General features: G+C 32.0%; 1 protein-coding gene across 2 annotated transcripts in view; it reads left to right on the top strand.

Moving 5' to 3' along the window:
• Positions 1-371: 371 nt before the first annotated feature.
• The window catches only part of LOC124357500, a 33088-nt gene continuing 10743 nt past the window's right edge, over positions 372-22716 (top strand). The window contains exons 1-8 of one of the 2 annotated variants that reach the window (XM_046809353.1): positions 372-654; positions 4092-4246; positions 6915-7073; positions 10768-10869; positions 13591-13787; positions 16909-16992; positions 17284-17492; positions 20249-20572. In XM_046809353.1, coding sequence (XP_046665309.1) covers positions 630-654; positions 4092-4246; positions 6915-7073; positions 10768-10869; positions 13591-13787; positions 16909-16992; positions 17284-17492; positions 20249-20572 — 1255 coding nt within the window. In that variant the 5' untranslated portion in view covers positions 372-629. The remainder of the gene's footprint in view (positions 655-4091; positions 4247-6914; positions 7074-10767; positions 10870-13590; positions 13788-16908; positions 16993-17283; positions 17493-20248; positions 20573-22716) is intronic. The other variant, XM_046809354.1, reaches the window with a different exon arrangement.

Below are 22716 nucleotides of genomic sequence, written 5' to 3'. Positions count from 1 at the left end.
ATAATGTTTACAAAGAACAGTTGATTAAAAAACACATGTAATATCTGCTGATTAAATCAAAAGGAGAGTTTTAAAAATCTGTGGGGCGTACCCGGGATGATTTATCAAAATAAGAATAGGTTTAATCAAGCACCATAAAAATCTCCATCTGAAATTTTAGTACAATCGATTCAGTAGATTTTACGTTATTGAGAAACAAACACACGAACACACGTACATACATTAGATTTTTATATAGTGGTATAGTTTAATCATGTGGGAATACGAGATTGAAACCTAAAATTTTATTTACTGGCTGTCACAAAAAAGATCTTTTATCTGTAGATAAGACAGCTGTTTAGTGATCCTTGTTGGTGTCAGTGATGCCGATTCTTACCAGATGTTGTCAAGAAGGAACGCCTAGTATTTACACCATAACCTCATTTTGTAATGTTTGGGATTGATTTGTGGATTTCGAATCATAATTTGAGTAATATATTCCAACACCATTTGCAGATGTACTCGTATGTCTGATCTTTTATAAATAATGGGATCATATATTAACTCTAATCAGCGTATTTAGAATATTGTATTTTAACTGCTGAAATCTAGGTCTAACCTAACCAGCAGACAACTTTTCTTAATTAATTATGGATCTTAATTTTTTAAACAGTGGTATGTATCTGTATAATAAGAGATTCATAAGCATGTGAGTGATAAAAGACTAGTAGCTCTAATTTTATGCATAGATAGAGATAGCATATTTATTGTGTTTTAATTATATGAACAATTTCAAATTTATCATGAGTTAGATTAGACTAACACTTTTATTATTTTTTGCAATTTTTCAGAGTAAAACCAACATTTCTGGTTAAAATAGTTTAGAGCCTATCCTAGCTCACAATAAATAAGCAATCTTGTCTCATAACCCTTAATTTCACTAAATTAGCCTAGGCCTTTGTCTCTTATTAAGTACTTTCAATTAAAAAAATAAACAAAACATGCAGAGTGGTTCTTCTTAAACTAGTACTGAAATATGGCATGTATGGTTTTTTTTTTACTTTGATGATCATCTACTCTTATATATTGTAATGTGAGCAATGAGCTATACAGCCACGAGTATAATATATCCTACATTGTGAATCACCAAAACTGTATTTGTAGCTCGTCATTCTTAACCATTATATCAAGATAAACATTTTGCAAAGTAATTTTATTGTTTCTTAATGCCTTGCCCAATGGTATTAATTCTCTTTTTGCCATATACAGTGTTTTATAATACAAACTTTAGATTTTAGTTGACTGTTTCCTTATATGAAATTAAAACAGGTATTTTGGTATCATCCAGAGAAAGAGAAAGAGTTTTTCTTACCTAAAAACTACATTATTAGAAAGAAAAGAGTTTATTTGATTCCTTACTGTTTAAAGTACATGTTTTTATGATGGTTATGAAGGTTTTCTGCCTTCCTAAAGGAAGTGATGTTGATGAGATGGAGGTTACTCTGTCCGTATCTACTACTTGTTACTACACAATTTAAGCAGGTTTCGATTAGGTTATCATAAATATGTTACTAGTAGTACCAAAGTCAAAGATAACCTTTACAAGCACTCATGTAGTCTGAGCTTGAATTTGGATTCTATCTCAAGGGATGTTTTCCTTTGATCCCCACCAGAAGAGCGAGGTGGCCGAAGGCACTAACAGGCACTACCGCAACCCGCATTGATGGCCAGGGGCAGACTGTCTAACTTCCGATGTCAGATCACCACACATTTCAAACGGAAAAACATCCATTGACACAAATTCAAGCTTAGATCACTTGAGCACTCGTTAACTTTTTACAATTATAACACGTATGTGTATGGATTTACCTAATAACAAATTTTAGATAGGGACAGAGTGGTCTCCTTGCCAACATCACTTCCTTTGCGGAGGCAGAAAATAAGAACCAATAGTTGTAATGACATAAAATGTTCAGGGTTTGTGAAATAAAGTTGATTCTTTCTAATAATGTTGTTCTTTAGGTTTCTAGTAAGAAAAACTCTTCCTTAAAAAATAATAATAAAATTAAGATAATATGACTGTAACATTAATTAATATATTTAATTTATTAATAATCAATAAATAATAAATTTATGTATTTTTAATGGTTTTTTAAATCATGTCAGGACAAAACTAGTAGTTAACTAATATTAGGAAATAAAATTAACTGTGCTGAAATTCAATTTAAAACCTGATGAGCTTTAAAGCTTTAAAAACTGCTATTAAATGATGTAGTAAAGTAATCAATTTTACGTTCGATTCATTAATAAATAAATTAGTAAGTAGTTCCTACATTTATGCAAGCTAGTATTTTACCATGTATATTTTAGACTCTTTGCAATGATTGTTTGGCATTGGAAATGTCTTAGCGTGGTAAAGTCAACATAGCTACTAATAGCGGAGTATGAATTATTGTGTACATTTTGACAGCTTTTAAAATGGAGTTTAAGTAACCTAACCTGAAAATTTCATAATCAAGGAAAGTCTGTAGGAAGCAGGGATGGATCTAAATGTTGCAATATTTCGGGCAACGTTAAAGTCAGTAATAATATGAGTAACCTGATTGAACAGTTAGAAAACAAATCATTGTAAAACAATACAAGATTAGAGAAGCGTTTCGTTATTTTCCTTATCATATATGTTATTCTGGTTTACATTAATCTATTAATTAATCTCTCCTAACAGATTTTTCATTAATGTAAACTTTGGTCAGTTCAGATCAGATGTTTATATAATAGTTTCTTTATGTTTCGGTAAAGCTGTCATTCTACTTTGAAAGCATGAGGAAAACATAAACATGTGTGACGTGAAACAAAAGTTTTTTCTCCGTGCAAAACATATATCCATAGCTTACCAAAAGAAGTAGTCACTTCAACAAGGAGCAACAGTAAACCTATCACTAACACGTCTGAATAGCCACTGAATGGAGAAATGCATTGATATCAAAATGGCCACAATAGACCCACCCCTAGCGGCTACTGTGCGAACATGCGTGACGTTTCATGACACGAAACCAAAGTTTTTACCATGTGCAAAACATACATCCATAGCCCGTCAAAAGTAGTAGTCACTTCAAAAAATACAAAACTGTGGCTTACGGCTAAACGACACATTTCTTGACATATGTTTATAGGGAATTTTTTGCTTTGAATGATCGACTACTATTAGTCACAAAAGTTTGCAATACCCTTCTTTGAACACCCTGTATATATACATATTTGTTCTTCAATTCTAGGAAAGCTAGGAGATGCCTTATTGGACTTAGTGATAACAGGGCCTTTGTGTTTGCTTCTGGAGTCACAGGATGGGTAAGGTTGGTGGTATGGGCTGCCCCCTGCCGAACTCCCTTGTGGGCTCTATGTCAGTTGTGTCACCTTGATGAAGGGGACGCTCTGCTCTATTCCAGCTTCTTCCAATCAATGTGGGTAGCGGACAGCATTCCCTCATGTTCCCTCAGTTCTTAACACTAATCGAGTTCCGTCCATTCTAAGAGTCATCTTGCACAGTATTTATTAAATGTACCAACCAACCCTTTTATCACAATATTTCGACATTTGCGATTAGTGAAAATATACTAACTAGGCCCATCATGGTCCCATTCTCATCAAGAAAAAACAAAAACACATCTCTAATCCATTATGGCAGCGTTGAAAAGAGTTTAATAATTATGGCGTTATATATTTACTTCAACTGTGTGTCATAGTTTCAATTGCATTTCCTCTATTGCTGTTTATCTGCAATTTTATTTATTCTTTATTAAAGTTTGCCTGTTGTTGATTTTGATTTTAGAGCTTTGAAACCAGATTGTTTAATTTATAAACAATGGCATTTTATTCAATCTAGCTCTATGTTTGATAATAATGTAAGCCTACAGCTTAAGTTGAACTCTGAGTAGAACAATTTAATTTATGTGTTTAGTAAGGAATTTTTAAATTATTAACGTTAGTAGTTCATTATGTACTAAGTGCACAAGTTTTTACTCGGAGTATAGAAGTAAACAGTATAACATATTGGCATTACTATTATTAAATTTAATATGCTGAAACAAAATTTGATTGTTTTTCTATTTCAGATGAACACAACACACTCAATCTATCAGGCCAAGGCCTTAAAAAACTCACCAAAGGCCACTGTAGTGAAGATGCCCACAAAGTAACTTCATTATCGCTTGACAGCAATGAACTTCAGAGGCTTGACAACATAAATGGATTTCCCAATTTGATGGAAGTAAGTTAATTCAAAATTCTATATCAAATTACTCTTTATTTTCAATATAATACAAAACCTACAATTCTGAAAATACACTAATAAAAATACTGTTAGATGGTATCAGGTTGATATATGAAATAAACCCATTGGCAACTAAAAATGAAACTATCTCGTTCAATTGTTTTTGTACTGAAACAAGATGGTGATATACATTTGTCCTATAAATTATCTGTTTTAAGATATCATTGGTGTTCAGAGTTCATAATCTATATTGCTTGACAATATACTCTAGAGGGTTTAAGAAGATTATTTTTCACCTGGACGAAATATATGAAGGTTACTTATTTTACAATAAAAATAAAGTAGGGTATGTATTTAATATGCATAATGCAAAAAAGTTCATTATCTTTGTGAAACATTATTAGATAAAGTTAGTTGCTGTAATGATTCAGTTTTATCGTAATCGTATGTAAATGAGTATACACATATATTTCAACTGTTGTTTATTTCATGTTGGGTCTATAATGGACTTGGAGGTTAAGTGGTAGAGAGGACTTTTAAGTCCTAACTTCGCCTCTGTAAATAAAGGCATTTTCATTTAATGGGAGAAGATAGATAAATTTTTATAAAAAACAAATTCTCTCATCTTGAAACTGTTTATTAGTTGATGAACGTAGCCTATTCAATGCTTTTAAATAAATGCTAATGTAAACCTGAGTCTGTTAGAAACTTACATTGTTGTGTTTAGTTGGTTTCCCATTTATAATTATTTACTTCTCAAAGTTTGTACAACCACTAAATTGTGAAAAATTAACTGAATCAGTGAATCAGTTAATAAAAAGACTTGTAAGAAAAGCCATTGTTGTAAATAATCTTAGCATTCTAAAATAAGTAACTCCTCTGTTTTACTCTATGATATCTAATAAATGATATACAGTATAACCATTTATTTTCCTAATTTTCAATGGCCACTATCTTGATACTGTAAGAGATAAAGAAACCTGTGCATTAGTAAAAGTAATTTAATATTGCGTTTTAATTCTAAAAATGTGTAATTTTGTGTCCATGTGGAAAATAATTGAATTAGACTTGTACTAACATAGTTTATATACTAAATTTAATCTGAACATATTAATAATTGGGTGCTTGAAACAGAGAAGGGGCTAAGCCACAAAAACAAAGTTTTTGTGATAAATGAAGTTTTATTAGACTAAGTACAAAACGCTTAAGAACTGCTTATTTCTGTAAAATAACACCTTGTTTCATGTCAGTGGTCAGGGTAGTATATACCACAATTTTACAAAAGTAAGTTTTAAACAAATATTTCTTAAAATTGGCCAACAACTATATATATATATATATATATATATATATATATATATATATATATGTGTGTGTGTGTGTGTGTGTGCGTGCGTGCGTGTGTATGTGTGTGTATATATATATATATATAATTTAAATTAACATTAGATCACAAAAAGCACTTGTTCTGCTCCTCATGGCAGAGTATTCAATGTTTATTGAAATTAAATTAGGCTATAGCTAATTATACAAATTTAATGAAGACAGTCCCCATCTCTGTCTCAAACACTTAATTATATGTATGTGTTTGTTTATGTTCATGTATTAAATATAAAGTTGTAATATTATATTTTAAAAAACTGTGATGGCAAACATTAAAAATACTCTTTGCTTAATTCACTATGAGGTTAGGTAAATCTTAAATGTAATAGCGCAAATAAGACTAAAAATAGAAGTTGCTCTTAATGGAAGAAAAATAATAATTTTGCAAGTTAAATCAAAGAAATAAACTTAGGACCAGATTGGAAACAACTGAAAAGAATAGATTATCCATTCTGCTCAGAGGCGTGTCAGTTTTAAAACTGAATTCCACCTAAAATGAAATAAAACTGATTTGGAATCAAGTGCAAAAAATCATAACCGTGTACTACCTAGGTTAGGCTTAGGAATAGCGAAAATCCTGAGTCTAAGCATGGTCCCTCTAGTGATAGGTTGAAGTAACCTTACAACTACAAGGAATGGCTTCACCTATTTCTTTCTTGTCACATATTTTATATATTATTTTATTATGAAATATTATAAATTTGCCTAGTCCTCTAGAGCCCCCTGTGTGTATTCATCCACTAAATTTAAAATCTGGCATTTCAATTAGAATCTAATTCTTCCAAATACTAAAAAAGTAATTTTTTGTGAATTTTGATTTGTTTGTTGGTTTCCTAAACACAAAATCACCCAATGATAAAATTTTATTCTGATTGTATGTGTCAAATAAATAAGCCTTTTTTAGTTGACAATTTTGTGCTGTTATTAGTGTTTGTGAGATGAACTAAATTACAGAATATCAAGTAGTCAACCACCAAATCCATAATTATTTTGATATATACTTATCTGACATTGCTTTCAATATTTACTAGGAATAGTGTGCTGAAATATGATACAATCATTTATCAAGCAATAAGTTTCAGCCTCTTAAGTATATTTGATCCTGGTTCTTTTGAGTTGTTAGTCTATGAGTCTATTCAGCTAATTGACAGAGAGGTAGTTATCAGGTACTGATAGGCATTCAGAAGCTGAACATTTTTGTTATATGGATAAGATTTCAGAAAAGTAAAAACTTTACTAATTTATCATCAGCTAAGGAGCATCATGATTTGTAATGTTTCAGCTAAGCGCTAGCCATAATCAGTTATTGCGGATGCACAGTGTGAACCAACTCCACCATCTTGTACGACTGGACCTTTCTCACAACAACTTGCTCAGCATCGAGGGACTCAAGGACTTGGAACATCTCAAGTGGCTCAATCTTTCAGGGAACAATATTAAAGTCAGTACCTTTCTATTCTGAGTGAAATTATTGAAAACAGTACAAGATATGCCAATCTGTACATATATCTTTGTATAATTTATATGTTTTTCACTTTATAAGTCTTTCAGTGCCAAAGTCTGTGCAGCACAGATGTCAGCAGTTTTCCTAGAAATGCTGATGCCTGTACAGTACAGACTGCATGAAAATACCTCATACTTGGGTGTTACGATGTTCAGTAGTCTCACTTACGATTGATGTACTGTTTGTGTGTTTACGTTTCATATTTTGTTAGTCAATGGCCTTGAATAACAAAGCTCAGATGATTTGGTGTAGCATAATATTGCAGACGGCCTATGTTTGTTTACATTGTGTTTATTTTTGTTACGTGTTTGTAGGTCACAATTAAATTATTTATGTGTTATTGCATGCAACTAGTGTATAATATTGAAGGGAAAAATAGGTACTTCAGCAAGGTATATGAAAAGCGAGTCCATCCAAATTACTTGGATTCTTTTTTTGTCTTGTAAATAGTATACATACAGTTTTGAAGTGAATATGTAATATTGTTGTGACTTAAACATTTTATTTTATCTTACAATAGAGTATTTGAGTTACTGTTTTAGAAAAAATATGTCAAAACGAAAATTTGAATATGTAAAATAATAAACGTGAAATCGGGTCCGGTGTTAAAAAATAGAAAATTTGCTGTTTTGATGTAGTTATCTTTATTTATTTTCTTTAAATTTTCAAAGGTAAAGTAATTAGTAATGTGTTAGTTTGTGTTAAAATATATGAATATATTCAACAAACTCAGCATAGTTTGAGTATATATTATCATACTTTTACTATGAGTAATAATTAGTTAAACAAAATTAATATTAATAATAACAACATTGTTAAATTTGATCACGAGTTAACCTTAAAAAAGGAAAAATATTAGAAATATAGATGTGAATAAGATGATTTTGTTCAAGAGAAAGAATAGCTACATGATAATCACATTTTGAGCAAACTCGTAGATTTAAAATTGAATGTCAAGTTTCTGCAAGATAGTATGATAATGTAATAAAATCAGAGGTTATTCTGATATAGTTTCTTTAAATACGAGTTCACTTTGTTTGCACCATGTCACTTTAGTAGCGTGAGCCACCTTGACAGTTAATGTTTTGGCAAAGCCAGAAATCAAAAACTCTTTATTACAATATCTTTCAGAAACGTATAGTGTCAGTTTACAGTAGTTTCATGTTTGTTTATGATATTTAGAATAATAATGTTTACACAAAAGTATATATAATAATTGTGTTTATAACGTTAAAATGCAAGATTTCTTTTTTTTTTTAATATTTCCAGTGCAGATATTCTTCCAGTGTGTAGAAGGTTCTTGAAAGTTTCTGAACCTGGCATTAGTCTGAAAGCTCAGCATACACGTTATTACCAGGTTTGAATAAAATATCCATTGTTGTTGGAGAACTATGGATATGGTGTTGAATCTGATCTCAAAGTGTAAAATTCTTGATAAGTTTGGGTCCTACATGTTGGCTCTTAAAGGAATCACAACTGAGGTTTTATTAACATAACTGCAAGAATCACTACAGGTGGAACAATGTGATAGAGACACAGTCTTCATGTAGAGCTGGGTGAATTAACCCTTTGAAGCCGGCGCTATTTGACGTGCGCTGTGCCTGAGTGGGGGTGCGCGCGAGACTTGCCTGCCCTTGCTGGGCGGCGGGATTTCACTCAAATCTCACGTCCCACGCATCGTTCTAGTTATTTGCCTCTAACTTTCTTATTTTTTATTCAATTGGTTCCAAGTAAAGTTTTTATTTTGTAAAACTGAATTCCTTTTATTTTGAGTTAATCTTACGAATTTTCCTTCAGTTAATATAGGTGTTTTACATTAATTTAGTTTGAAAAACTTGTGTTTCGTTACATTTTAACCGTGTTTTGTGGTAAAAAAAAAAAAACATAGAATGAAGCTGTTTTCAAATATTTATCATTGAAATTAGTTTTAATATCATTATGCAGCTTATGTTAGATTTTAATTAGAAAAGATACTTTTTTTGGGATAAGAGTACACCAATACGTTTTTATAATTACAAATTGTATTGAGTAGAGTTTAGGAAATTAAAGTTATTTACATAGATTGAAATAGATTCGAGTATGATTTTCAAGTCCTTTTAATAATGTAGGATGGTGTGATACCTTTGAAAGTAAGGATTCAAACACAATCCTACATCACAACCACTGCAGTAGATTATGTATCTCTTCTCTCTTCCGGCTTTGTGGCACACTACAACATTTTGACAGTGTTGTCGAGTGTTGGATTGTTTTAGCCAGTGATTACTATTTCTAGCAGAAAGCCTAGTGGTTTCTCGTATGGTAGGACTCTGAACAATTCGCTCAGTGGGACCAAAACGAAAAAGTCCTTGGACAAGCTTTAATCGAAAGTCACTAAGAGGCTTCTTTGTTCCATTTTCATGTTTGTAGAGAATATAGGTGTTCAATACAGTGGTATCCAAAAAATGAAGGAATAGTTTCTTTGCAAGTAAACGTTTCAAAACAAAGTCAACAATTTCGATTAGTATTTAGTGAAAAATACAACCTTTTAAGAAACAAACAAAAAACATTTGGCATGAAAAGGTTAGTTTGTTTAGGAGATACATAATAAAGAACAAAGCACTACAGCGCGGGACAGCAGGTGTCCCGCTCGCTACTCAGCCACCCAAGTATACCGGGACAGATACTGTCCACACACTCGGCCACTCATCACGAGTGGGACAGACGCTATCCCGGCCGACCTTAAAGGGTTATAAAGATCAGTATTGAGTGTAATAGTACCTTCAGTATCATAGCTTTATTGTCTTAGTAACTTTCATCTATTATTCTTGTTTATTTGCTTGTAGTGTTTAAGTAAAAACAAAAGAATTAATACAACACTGTTTGTAACATATAAAATTACCTTATACATTCTGGTTAAATATATGTTCTTAAAATTGGTAAACATACTTTTATAAACATTATTTACAATATTTTCTAAAGGATATAAGTTTTGTTTAATAGAAATAAGATTGTCTTACAACTATTTTCTATTGCACTTAACTTTAAAAAAATAAAGTTCTCTTTATTACATAATGTTTCTTTTACTTTTATAAAACAATGTATATTATATTAGTTATTTACTTACTATAGAACATTATTATAGTAATCAACCATAAGTAGTCTTATGTGTAGACAGAAGTTTTGATGGTTGTAAAAACAAATGCACAGGTACTTCAATTAAGTTAAAATTAATAGCAACAGGATATAGTTAGGAATGTATGCTACTTTCATTTTATATTGCAGTACTTGAAAATAATTAATAATATAAAAATAAATCTTTAATCCACCTTTACAGTAGTGAATAATCTAAAATGTTTTCACTACATGTTTTTTTTTATTGAAAAAATAAATAAAATTGTGTATGAGAAGGTAGAGAAATATTGGCCACCTAATACATGGTAAAGTTAAGAAAATACTTGAAATTAAAATTTTGTTAATATTCAGAAAAAGCTAAAGGAATTTCTTTTCTAACCTATTAATTTCTATGAAAATAAGTAATATATGTTTAGTGTAATCGAACTTTAAGAATATAATAGATTATATTTATTAAGTTTTAAGTGACTTAATAATTTATATGATCAAAATCTTGATTGTTTATGTTATTTGTTGGCAGACAATTGAACATCTCCACACCAATACTTTGTTGGAATACTTGTCTCTTTCTGAAAATAGTATATCTCATATTTCCAACCTTTCTCATCTCGTCCATTTAAAGGTTAGTAAGCATTATGTTTCTTTGTAAAACATACAAGGTGTGGCTAGAAAATAATCTGACTGAGGCTGAAAACAATTTTTACTTACAGATATTTACAATTTGATGTTATCCCCTTCAATGTACTCCCTTTCTTGATCTCTGCACTGCTCCAAGCAAATTTTCCGCTGTTGTAACAATGCTGTAATCCTGTTCATGACTTCTGTCGCTTTTTATTTTACTGCTTCAACAGTCTTAAATCTTATTCATTTCAAAGCCGACTTGACTTTAGGGAACAAATATAGTCACATAGTGTCAAGTCAGGTAAGTGGGTAATTGATTAAGACAGAGATGTTGTGTTTGGCCAAAAACATCTTCACTGACTAAGCTTTGTGAGCTGGATTTATGTTGATTATTAAATCAGCAATAAACTAAAAAATACTATAAACACAATTAAATATATTCCTTTTGAGCCAATATACTTTATTTCAAAACATTAAATTGTCCACCCGTACGTTCAGCAGACATTAACATACGCTTCACCTAGTTTTCGGTGTTCAAGATATTGTCTGCCTTGGTGAAAGAGTTAATGCAAGTTTGCTCACAGTTTTTGTATGATATTGAGTTGTTTATATTACTAACAACACACCTTCATTTAGCTTATTTATGAGTACTTTCATTAAGATTATGTTAACGAGTGTTTGCATCAAAACTGACAAAGCTGTCTGTTCAATAATAAAAGATAACTGTTATTTACATGTATTTCTATACAAAGCATAAAGAAAATTAATAAAAAGTGTTACCTCTTCTTGTAGATGAATATTATATAAATCTAAATTCATAATGACATTACCGAATGAAAAAGTAATAATACTCTAAAATACCATTCTCATTCTGTTACTTCTAAAACTATTTTCTATTGAAATGTAGAATTTGTGTGACAGTATTTTGTTTTTAAATCTGACAGTATACCCTATGAATTGACACAAGACTTCATGTTGTAAAACAGTAAGAAATTATTTAGAGGAGACTAACATAAACAGTTCAATTGAGAGTGTGATTTTACTGTTTTCTTTTACAGATAACAGATAGAAATAAACCATTAGAGAGACTGATAGGATGTATTGCTAATTCAATCAGTATCTTTTTGAAGGGGAGTCATCAGCATTTTTTTAAATTTTCACTTTTTTGGTGTTTTGTGTTTATTGTCTTCTGAGTTATCATTTTAATTTTAATGGGCGGCTGAGGAAGCATTCTTTCCATGTTGAATTTGCATATAAAATAATTGGTTTGTTTTTAAAGTGCATGTGTGTTCTTCACCTACATCTTAAAAAAAATCTGTTTCCGTTTACTGAAGAGTGATAACCAAATAAACAGCTGCTTTTGTTACTATATGAGTCTAAACCCAGCAAAAGTCAGTGAATATATTCTTAATACATGATATTAAGTACAGCTTAAGTAGAATCTTCGTATACAATAAAGGTCATTTAATGGGGTTTGTTCCTTATTATATTGTTAGCAATTAGGGATTGCATCTGAGCCCTGGTTGGTTCACATTCACACACATGCAGACTCTACACACACAAGTGCAGTGGATTAGGACCAGCCGTATCACTGCCCTGTTAGTCACCTTGTGCACTTCACCAATCAAATCCAGATTTCTGTTATTTGTATTTTTATGCTAAAGTGATAAGTATATGCAGATTGTAAACAACATAACGAGAAATATTTATTTAACAGCATACATGTAATACACTTAAACTGTCACAGAATATTTTGTAGTCATGAGTTTAACCTGGTCAGTGACAGATGAGATGGAAAATACAGGTGCCATACTTGCCCAAACCCCAACCCTCTGTGGCCAAGAGTGTGGGGCTATAAAATATAATACACTTCAGGGCCCTTCAGCCCCAATCACACATTGTTAATACTATTGTTAGTTCCCTTCCTTTGATCCCTTCAAAATATAAAATATAAAGATTGTTCTGTGACAGCTGCAGCAGGCAGAACGAGAATAAAGCCTTCCCAAGATATATTCTCTATATGACATTATACACATTTTTAATGGTTAAATTGGTTGTTTCACGATAGGGCTCAGAGACATTGACGTACCCAGACAGGAAAGTACCCATAAAACGACCAAGAGGCTTTATTACCCATGACTATGTAGAGTACTTTGAGGAGATATTCATCTAGCCCATTACCTCTGATAACTCAATAGATAGGGATTTTGGTGTGAAAGATCACATACCTGTTATACTAGGTATTTTAAAAAGGCGTACTTTAAAAAATTTATTTAAATTTTACGTTTTTATCCTATTTTTGGAAATTTACTTTGTAATTTTTTACATACACCTCATCATATTTAGTTGACATATTTTTAATAAAAATTATCATTGTAAAAATAAGCCATTGGAATTTTGTTTAATTTCCGCAAAAGTTTTACTTTTGGTCACATACACTCTTTCAAAAAAGACTGATTCAATTAAGAATGTAAGCCTTAATTTTTAGTGAGTTTGTCCTTAATCTTGTGTTTGTTTTCCACTTTAGTTTTGACTCAGAAATCTTTTTCGACTTTTAACCGTTCTATACCAATATGATTTATATTTACTTATGTTCAGAAGATGATCATCTTACTTTTCATAGAGTGGATCTTGAAATTGAATTTTCTAGTAATAACTTGTTGTAATTTCAAATATATGTAATTTTATTTCTGCCAACTCTAATCTTAGTTTAATATTTCAGCAACTATTTCTACACAAGAACCATATCGGAGGGTTGCATCACTGTGAGATTTATCTACCAGCCAGCTTGGTTACTCTCACTCTGGCAGCTAACAATCTTACAGACCTCAACCATGTATCACACCTAGTCAGACTTACCAACCTACGAGAGTTCTCCATCGCAGGCAATCCGTGTGTCAACATGACTGGTTCAGCTGCGTATCCTTATATAACATAAGTCACATTACAAAAATAATGAAGTAACCATTATTATTATACTTGACTACCACAAAATAGTCTTAAATACAATAATGAATCAGGCAATAATCCATATTACACTTATTTAGGGATTTTGATTTAGAAAATAACTTTGGTTGTTGTGTTATAATATGAATGAACATGAACAACAGAACAAGCTTCTAGGACTGCAACTAATCTCAAAATTTCAGAATTAATGTGGTTGAAATAGCGATATTAATTTAAGAATTGACTTTTATAGTTAACATTAGCTTCTAAATTTTTGGTGCTAATATTAAGCTTATTATTAAAAATCACAACAGATAGAAAAAAATCATCAGTTAGCTTATTTTCCAACACCAAAACTTGACGATATATGGCAAATAAGTCAACTTCTTTGCTGAGTTTATAGTCCCTCTCTTGGTAATTGGTGCTGCTGATTCCATGCCATATAACAGTAATCTTATGTAATATGAAGGGTACTGAGGAAAAACCAGATAAGTCAATTTTTTGAGCTTATACTTTATAATGAATTTGGTATATAAGAAGTTCACATTAATACACCAAACAATGAAAAACACAAGCCTAGCCATGTGGTTTAGGGGCCTCAAAGTGTATATGTACAGGGAAAGAATCAGGTAATTCAGTGCATACAGGTAAAGAACCAGGTTAGTCATTTCTACTAAACCATCTTTCTCACAACCGCCATATTGTTTTCGTTATAGTGTTCTGCTTTTGTGAGGTGCTGTTTTCTTTTAGATGTTTGAGTGATAGTTTTAAGCTTACACATTCTATACAATTTGATTTTGAGTTTTATAAATGAATTCAACTTCATAAGACGAAGAAAGGACATCTTACCCCGCTACAAAGAAAAGGAAGGTAGCAGGTCCGGTTTCGGATTTAGGAAAACAATATTAGTTTGTGTTCACATGAAATGGGTAGTAATTGTCAATGTTCTCGTTTAAAATGTTTTCAAATGGTAACTTTAAATGAAAGAGAATGGAAATACTAAACAACTCTAATTAGTCTGAGATCTTGTGATGAACAAAACAGTTGATTAGCAGGATTGATATCAGTATTGCCTCTAAAACAGAGGAGGCCTAGACAACAAGAAGATACAAGCAACTTAAGAGATGAACCTTTGTGTACAGAGTTAGAATTAAAAGTGGAAATGATGTACAGGATTGTGCTAAAGCATTTTGTGCAATGCACAGCGTTACTAAGAACAAACTTGAGTACATCCAGTCTAAAAATTACAGAAAATTCATTGTGTGACCAAAGAGGCAAACATTCTTCATTGCACAGAAGCTTTGATAAATCAGTAAAAATGTTAGTATGCAATCACATTGAAGAAAAGGAGACCATTACAAATTTTACCCTTCTGGGTAGACAAAATATAATTTTAATGCCATATAACATCAATAATCCAAGAAAAAATATTGGAAAGCTTTTAACTACATGTTTTTCATAAATTTTTACTAAATGTAAACATCTGATAAAGTTTGAAACTTGAAAATTCCATTTTCTTGTTATTTAATTTTAATAACCTGGTTTTTTCTTGCAATCTTCATATATATATTCAATAAGAACAACTAAAATAAAATAATGATTTATTCTTCCATTTTTTTACAATTTTCAGATTACATATGAAATTTGTAAGACTAACTAGCTATGCTACCAGTACTGCAATTATTTGGATATACATTAAAATTACAGAATTACAATGTTCATTACAGTAACATTCAAAAAGATTCAATAAGATTCTTTATGGGACCAAAAGAAATGCACTTACCAAGTTTCAAGTCTTTAGGGCCTTTTTATCATGATTTATCACAGACAGACAGACTGCCTTTTGACTTAATATCAATAAGTTCTTTGGACTAAGAGGTACCTATATACCAAGTTTCAAGTCTCTAGAATTTTTTTATCATGACATCACACAGATAGGCAGATGGAAGGATAGACAGACGGACTGTCCTTTTGACCTCAAAATCAATATGGGTTTTTTTTGGACTATGATGAAATCATGTAGATGTCTATAGGACCTTTATATCAAGCTTTATCGCACAGTCAAACAGACGACTTGATTTCATGATCTCCATTCTGGTCCTTGATAAGTTTGACCGGTCCGCTTGATACATTTACTGATACCAACATGTATAGCTTTTTAACTGTTATTTACCATCAAGTCATGAATCATAATATATTTCAATGGAATATTGGGGGAGTGGTGTGATACTAATTGAGGGGCATGAAGGTGGTGCAATCAAATTTTGTGTGGGAAAATATTTTAAATTTTATATTCACAGGTCTATAAGATGATTTTAATAAATGCAGAAGAAGTAGAAACATTTTTTGAGCACTTCATAAGGAATTTTAGGCATTTAATTTGGGAGATCTATACATTTTTGTAATTATGGTCAAACCGGCTGAATATTTGAGTTTTAAGTTTCACAGTAACTACATGATTTACAGTTTCATTGAGTAATGGTTTTTATTTATTTATGACTAAAAAATTATATTTTTAATTTAAATTAATATTAGAAAGTTACTTTTAGAAATACATTTTAAATAAATATGCCTAAATCATTAATTTAAAGTAAAAAAGCATGTCTCTCTCCAGTCGTGTTTTTATACATAGACTGTAAAAAATTCCTTAATTTTCAACCATTTCTCTTGGGGTTTAATTTTAAGAGGTCATAGAATTCTGCTCCAAATTCCAACCACTCCACATGATATAATAAAAAATTGTTCTATATTTCCAGTCTTCAGAAATGGTAACTTAAAGGGTTGAAACAAAAATAAATTGTAAAAAATCATTCCAACCAAAAACTGATTGCTTCATCAAAATATAGGAATATCATTAAAAAGATTTAGACGTAGGCTATGTAATAAAGAAAATAAATTTATTTTTAAAAAAATTTACAGGCTTTTTGTGCAATATTTGCTTTAAATTTGTTCAGTATTACATTTTTTAGGTATATTCTTCATTACTTTTTCTATGATTACAATATTGTGTTTTTATATACATACAAGTTCAATAATTGAATTGATCATGTTTTGTTGGATTATGCTGTACATTACCATCCTTAATAAAGCTTAGAGGATTCGATTATCGGCCTTTCCTTATCAATTGGTGTATGGGGCTCAAAGTCATCGATGGGTATGCAGTTGATGACATTGAAAGGTACGGAATATATTTACTATAGGAACATAACTTTATACAGGAGCAGACCCACTAGTGTGTCATTAAAGTTTTGTGGTTCATACCTTTTTGATAATACAATAAAACATTGAGACATTGTGGTTTTGCTGTGGAACCACATCACGGAACGCCATCTTAAGTTTGGCGATACAGTGAGAACTAGCCTATATGATAGTCATGACAATGGCTGCATAATCTAAAGGACTAGTACTAGTTATTGTTTGATAGTTATGTTCTTTATTCTAATTACAAAATTTATCTTTTATACTGTAGCCTGAAGGCAGAGTGGCTGTATAGTCAGGGCCGGGGCCGCCAGTTCAGGGTGGGGGAGCAGGAGGGCCTGGTGCAGTACCTTGCCGAGACTTGCCCCCTCAACAGTCAGCAGCTAGAGACTGAACAGGAGCGCAAGTTGAGGCTAATACTCAGCAAGGCTCAGCACCACCAGCAACAGCTTCGCCAAGAGCAGCCTCGCCATGGCAAGAGTACGTTTGTTTGCATTGTATTTAATATATTTCTCTAATAACCTCTCAAAACTTGAGATTAACTCTATGTAAAACAAAGACATTGAACTCTGCTCCAAATACCCAAAAATGGACCTCTGAAAATGATATAAGACATGACTTTGTAGAGTGTTCCATAGTTCAATAACATTAGTTTTAGGATTTCAATAGTTTTCCAGTTTGACACTATGGGTAAGTATTTTTTAGCTAATATACAGCCCAAGATTGTCTATGTGTGTCTTATTGTTCTAAGCACAAAGCACAGGTGATATCCACGAAGTTAAACCCAGATAAACATATTTTGACTGTTAACATTTGTTTTGAAGATAAATGCTCTCTCTGGTACTTCACACGACTCAGCCTTCAAAGCACTGTAACCACCATTTTCCTTCAAGAATCCAGTTCCTTATAATCTGCAGCAGCATCTTCAGGCATTGAAAATCACATGCATATGGCAAACAAGTTTTTGATGATGCAGTAGCATCAAAGAATGTTCTGAATCAAATCCACTTTTTTTTACTGATTGAAAGTAATCTAGTGTCACGTATTTCCCATAGCTCAGGGGATAATAATGTTATCCATTTCACACAACAATGTAGTCAGATATCATCTTTGATAATTAAGTTATTTAAAGTTTACTGCACAGAATTATTTCTTCTTATAGCCAAATTATTTGGGATGGAATTTTTACAAAGCAGGGTGACAACTTATGTGGTTTAAATAATACATTTTGTCCAAATCATTTTTATCAATCTTAGTTTTAAAGAAGCTGTTATATTAGAGAAAAAAATACATATCCAAACAGGAATTATTTATAACAATCTGTAATGCTTTTAGCCATTTACATATCAGATAGATTATCTTACAGCACTTGAACATGAGTCCGAGAACTACAGTTTGGCCACGTTCATATTTTATACATGACTTGTGTCAATGCTTGTGTAAACTTTATGATAATAAACGTATTCTTGTTCAAGGAAATCAACAAGAATCACTTCCTGATTTTCCCAAAACAGAGTAGCCTTGATATTTTGATGACAGCATTTGCAGACTCTCCTTGGTTTCTTGGGTGAATGTGTGTGTCCCCATTCTATCGTCTGCCATTTTGTTTTGCAGTTGATGTGCTTTTAAATAAGAAGCTGATGATGACTCACACCCAAGTGCAAAATATTTTTTTTTTGGGGTTGGTATATTTTTCACAAGCTATATATTGTTGTATACTGTATTTACATATATTTGAATGAGAAAAATACACACATTTATTATTATTTACCCAAGTCTCAATAGTTACAATACAATTGATGACTTGGTTTCCACTTTTGCCGTAATCTTCCATAAATTTCAGTGCTGCAGCAAGTCCCTGTTTTTTTGTGGTCTTCCATTAGTATTTTCTAAACCCACCTGTCACAAAATTTGTGTTTACCAAGTTTATCAACGGCAGTCTCATGAACTAAACTCAGTGAAATTTGAGGGAAAAGTTAGGAGTTCCGTAATCGTGAAATGACGTTTTTCACAGATTGCTTCATTTATTTTCACCACCAATTCATCACTTACAAGACTAGGCTTACCACTGCAATGCTCATCGTAAACAGTGGTTCGTCCACTATTTTAAAATCAATGCAACACTGCCTCACTCTGCTTTCATTCACTATTCCTTGACCGTACATATCACAAATCTGGCGATAAATTTCAATTGGTTTGTGATTTTTCACCAACAAACATCTTTTCACAGATGGCATGTCATAATTTGCGAGATTTTCAACACTCCACTGTATTCAAAGTACAATAGGCATTATGCACAATTTACCATGGCTGGTTGCGTACTGAGTGTAAGTACACCCTGTTGCCAAGATGGCAGCACTAGTCCCGTGCATTGCCACGCCATGTCAAAACGTCTGTTACTTTCTTGACAGCTCTCATAGTTGTAAGTCTCATTATTCCCAATCAGCCAGCTTGTACATTGGGAAGATACTACAGGCGAGACACTCAAAGAAAAAGCTCCAAAGATTTCAGCCAGTGATTAACCCTTCAACGCGTTATTTTTTTTTCATGGTCATACTCCCTCCTGCGTTGATTTTTCTGGCGGTTTTTTAGAGATTTTGTGTTTTATAAATAATATAAGCAAATTACCCAAGTTTATAATTATTTTATTATACTTCTATGTTGTTAGTGTTTAAAATTAGCCAAATTAAACAAAATTAACCTACTTTAGGTTAATTTCCCTAAAAGCTAGCTAACCTACAAACCATCCCCAACTCATGTTTATAAAACACAACAAATTGTTCCTGTCAAAACGGGATTTCCTTCTTCAAAACAATATAGTTAGCTTGTAAAACTAATAATAATAACTAAACAAAGGAACGTAAAACACACAAAAATATGTCAGTTGAACATAACCATCACACTAACAATGACTGTAAACAACAACAAACGTAAGCTGACAAACGATCGGCTGCACGGCAATGACGTCGTCTTGAATGCAGCTGATTTCTCAGATATTTTTTCTAAAGATCGATTTTTTCGAGATATCGACTCAATTAATCGAAAGTTTGAATCTTCTCCTTTCGATTGGTATACATTTTTCATTGAAAACATTCGATAGTCGTCTGTTACAGCTACAAAAATAACCGACTACTCCATGACGTACTCAGTACGGCAAAACGCGATCTCAAGTAAAAGTGTCATGACGTACCTAGTACGGCAAAACGCGTTGAAGGGTTAAATGGACACTGTTTCAGGTGGGAGAAATAAGCCGTACAAGCCGAGTGTGAGTGAGCTGATGACCCGTAGCCTAGACCCCACTCTGCTGGACTCGTGCACATCGCAGTCCCAACTGAATGAGGAGGCTCTGCTGAGCCAGTCGATGCACTGTCCCCCACTCATGACACAATCAGTTCACTGTCCACCCACCCCTGCTCCACTCCCTTTGCCTGCTGCCAGTCAGCTAGTGCCTGTCCCTGAGAGTTTGGTGAGTCCGTCGGTAGCAGTTGTCCCGCTGGTGCCCAAGTTGCAGACCATCCGGTGCCGTGCCCAGGAGAAACGGGACAAGAAGATTGACCATGGTGAGGGTTTAAATGTATGAATTATAGATATTAAAAGCAGAGTTCAAATATGAAATAGATATTTGATATTAGTAATTTTATCTTTTGTAGGACTACAACAAGCTGTTTAATAGTACAATATAGGTTAGATTGATTCTAAATATTGGAAATAACATGCATTGTTATTTGTTCTTGTGACAAACTTTACATAACAAAAATTCTTCTTAATGAGCATCATAAAATTCTGTATATCTTCCCTGTATAATCCTCAGACTAAATCACTGTCATGGATATTTCAAGATGACGATTTTCTGCTCAAAATACTCAAAAGATTCTAATATAGCTTAGTAATGGGAGCGTTATACAGGGTGCTTTACAACTCTTGTCGTATATTTTAGGGGATCATTCCTAAAGTAAACCAATTTTTGAGTATAATAGTTACATTTTTAAGCACATGGTATCCTGTATGTATGTATAACATAATTTTTTTAAACCCTTTCAAAATATTAACTAAATCTTGTATACATTTAAAAATTAATTATGTAAAACATTTAAATGAAAATTTAATATGCATCACTTCAAAATGTTTTTACAAGTATAAACCACTTACAAAAAGCCTTCCAAAAATGTCATTATTCTAAAAAAATTCTTCTGAATTTTAAAAGTTTTATCCATATCTATTGAAAACCCTCAGAAATCAATCCCGTACTGAAGAATTGAATAAAAATAGGCATAATATATGATTGAACATGTTTTTAAATCTATGGTATGTCTCAAAATAAGCATTTGAAAGCATGCTGAGTTTAATTTCTTTAAATAGTTTCAATGCACTTAGTCCAATTTAAATGCAAACCTAGTTCTAGCCCCATAAAATTAGTGTTTTTTTCTACTAAGAGAGAATGTCTGATATCCAAATTCTAAATCACTAAAATAATGATTTATTGACTAAGGAGTACAAATTTTAACAATTTAGTTTTTTCATGGATTAGATTCAGTCCATTTGCTTCAAACCATTCCTTTAATTCAGTTATAGTACACAGATTATCTCTCATTCTGTATTCCAGATTATCTTTTAACAAATGAATATTTTCATTCTTTAACCAATGCTTATTAGAGCAGATTATTGATATATTTGAGTTCTTCAAAATTATCTCTAAATTATTATGTTTACTTTTTCTATTAATTCAACTTGAATGTTCAAATGCATAAGCCAAATAAATTTATCATTATATCTAGAATTATTACAGAGTGGCCAGCTATTTATGTTTTTATTTAAAAGATCATCTAAAGAATTAAAATTATGATAATTACTACATACAACACAATAGTTTTCTAATCTTAACTGGGATTCACAGTTCTGTCTCTGGACAAGTTTGGTTTTTTGACTGGATGAAGGTGCATTGATAACTATGTCAGAGCTGAGTATAGGTGGAATTGTTGGAGATGGAAAAGCAGATGGAAGTTTGAGACAATGCAGGAGAATGTAGGGGAGTTGTGTTTGGTATGCCAGTGCAGATAAATCCATCAATGAGGTGAAGATTCATGTTCTTCATAGTGGCTGGCCAGTAGTCATTGAAGTTTCTCAAGAAACTCTGATTGAGTAAGACCATCTTTCAAGTCACTCTTAGAACCCTGGTCGTAAGACACCACGTAGACAGTAGCATTCGTTTCTTGTTTAAATTCCACAACTTTCTTAATTTGGTTTCCCAAATTAGTCTTTCTTGGTACACTGATACACCATTTTTCACCTTCTACAATGTCAGTTTGGTATTTACATATTCTGTATTTTGATATCTTCCAAAACTGTGTCTAAACACCACTACCACCCCAGCTGACATATGTCTATGATGAGTAAAATCCGCAGATATGGTGTGCGAAAAACCTACAGAAGGATCGTTCTTAAACTGGTCGATCACATCATACATATCTGCCTCCAGGATATTTACACCATCTTCATTTAATTCTTGGAAATTTTTGGAGCTGAGGTATTCTGTATTTTATTTACTATTATGTTTTTCTCCACTATAGAAGTATTATCCTTACCTTTTTTTTATTAAAATGCTAGCTGTGATGTGAATAATAATGACAAGGAAGCAAGTGTAAAGGGAGTAAGTTATGCCTTTAGTTCTTACAATTTTCTCAATTTCTCTGTTGAAACTGCTAAT

The sequence above is a fragment of the Homalodisca vitripennis genome, chromosome 3, assembly GCF_021130785.1.
Source record: "Homalodisca vitripennis isolate AUS2020 chromosome 3, UT_GWSS_2.1, whole genome shotgun sequence".
NCBI classification, from domain to species: Eukaryota; Metazoa; Arthropoda; class Insecta; order Hemiptera; family Cicadellidae; genus Homalodisca; species Homalodisca vitripennis.
This window is presented reverse-complemented; position numbering and strand designations above follow the sequence as displayed.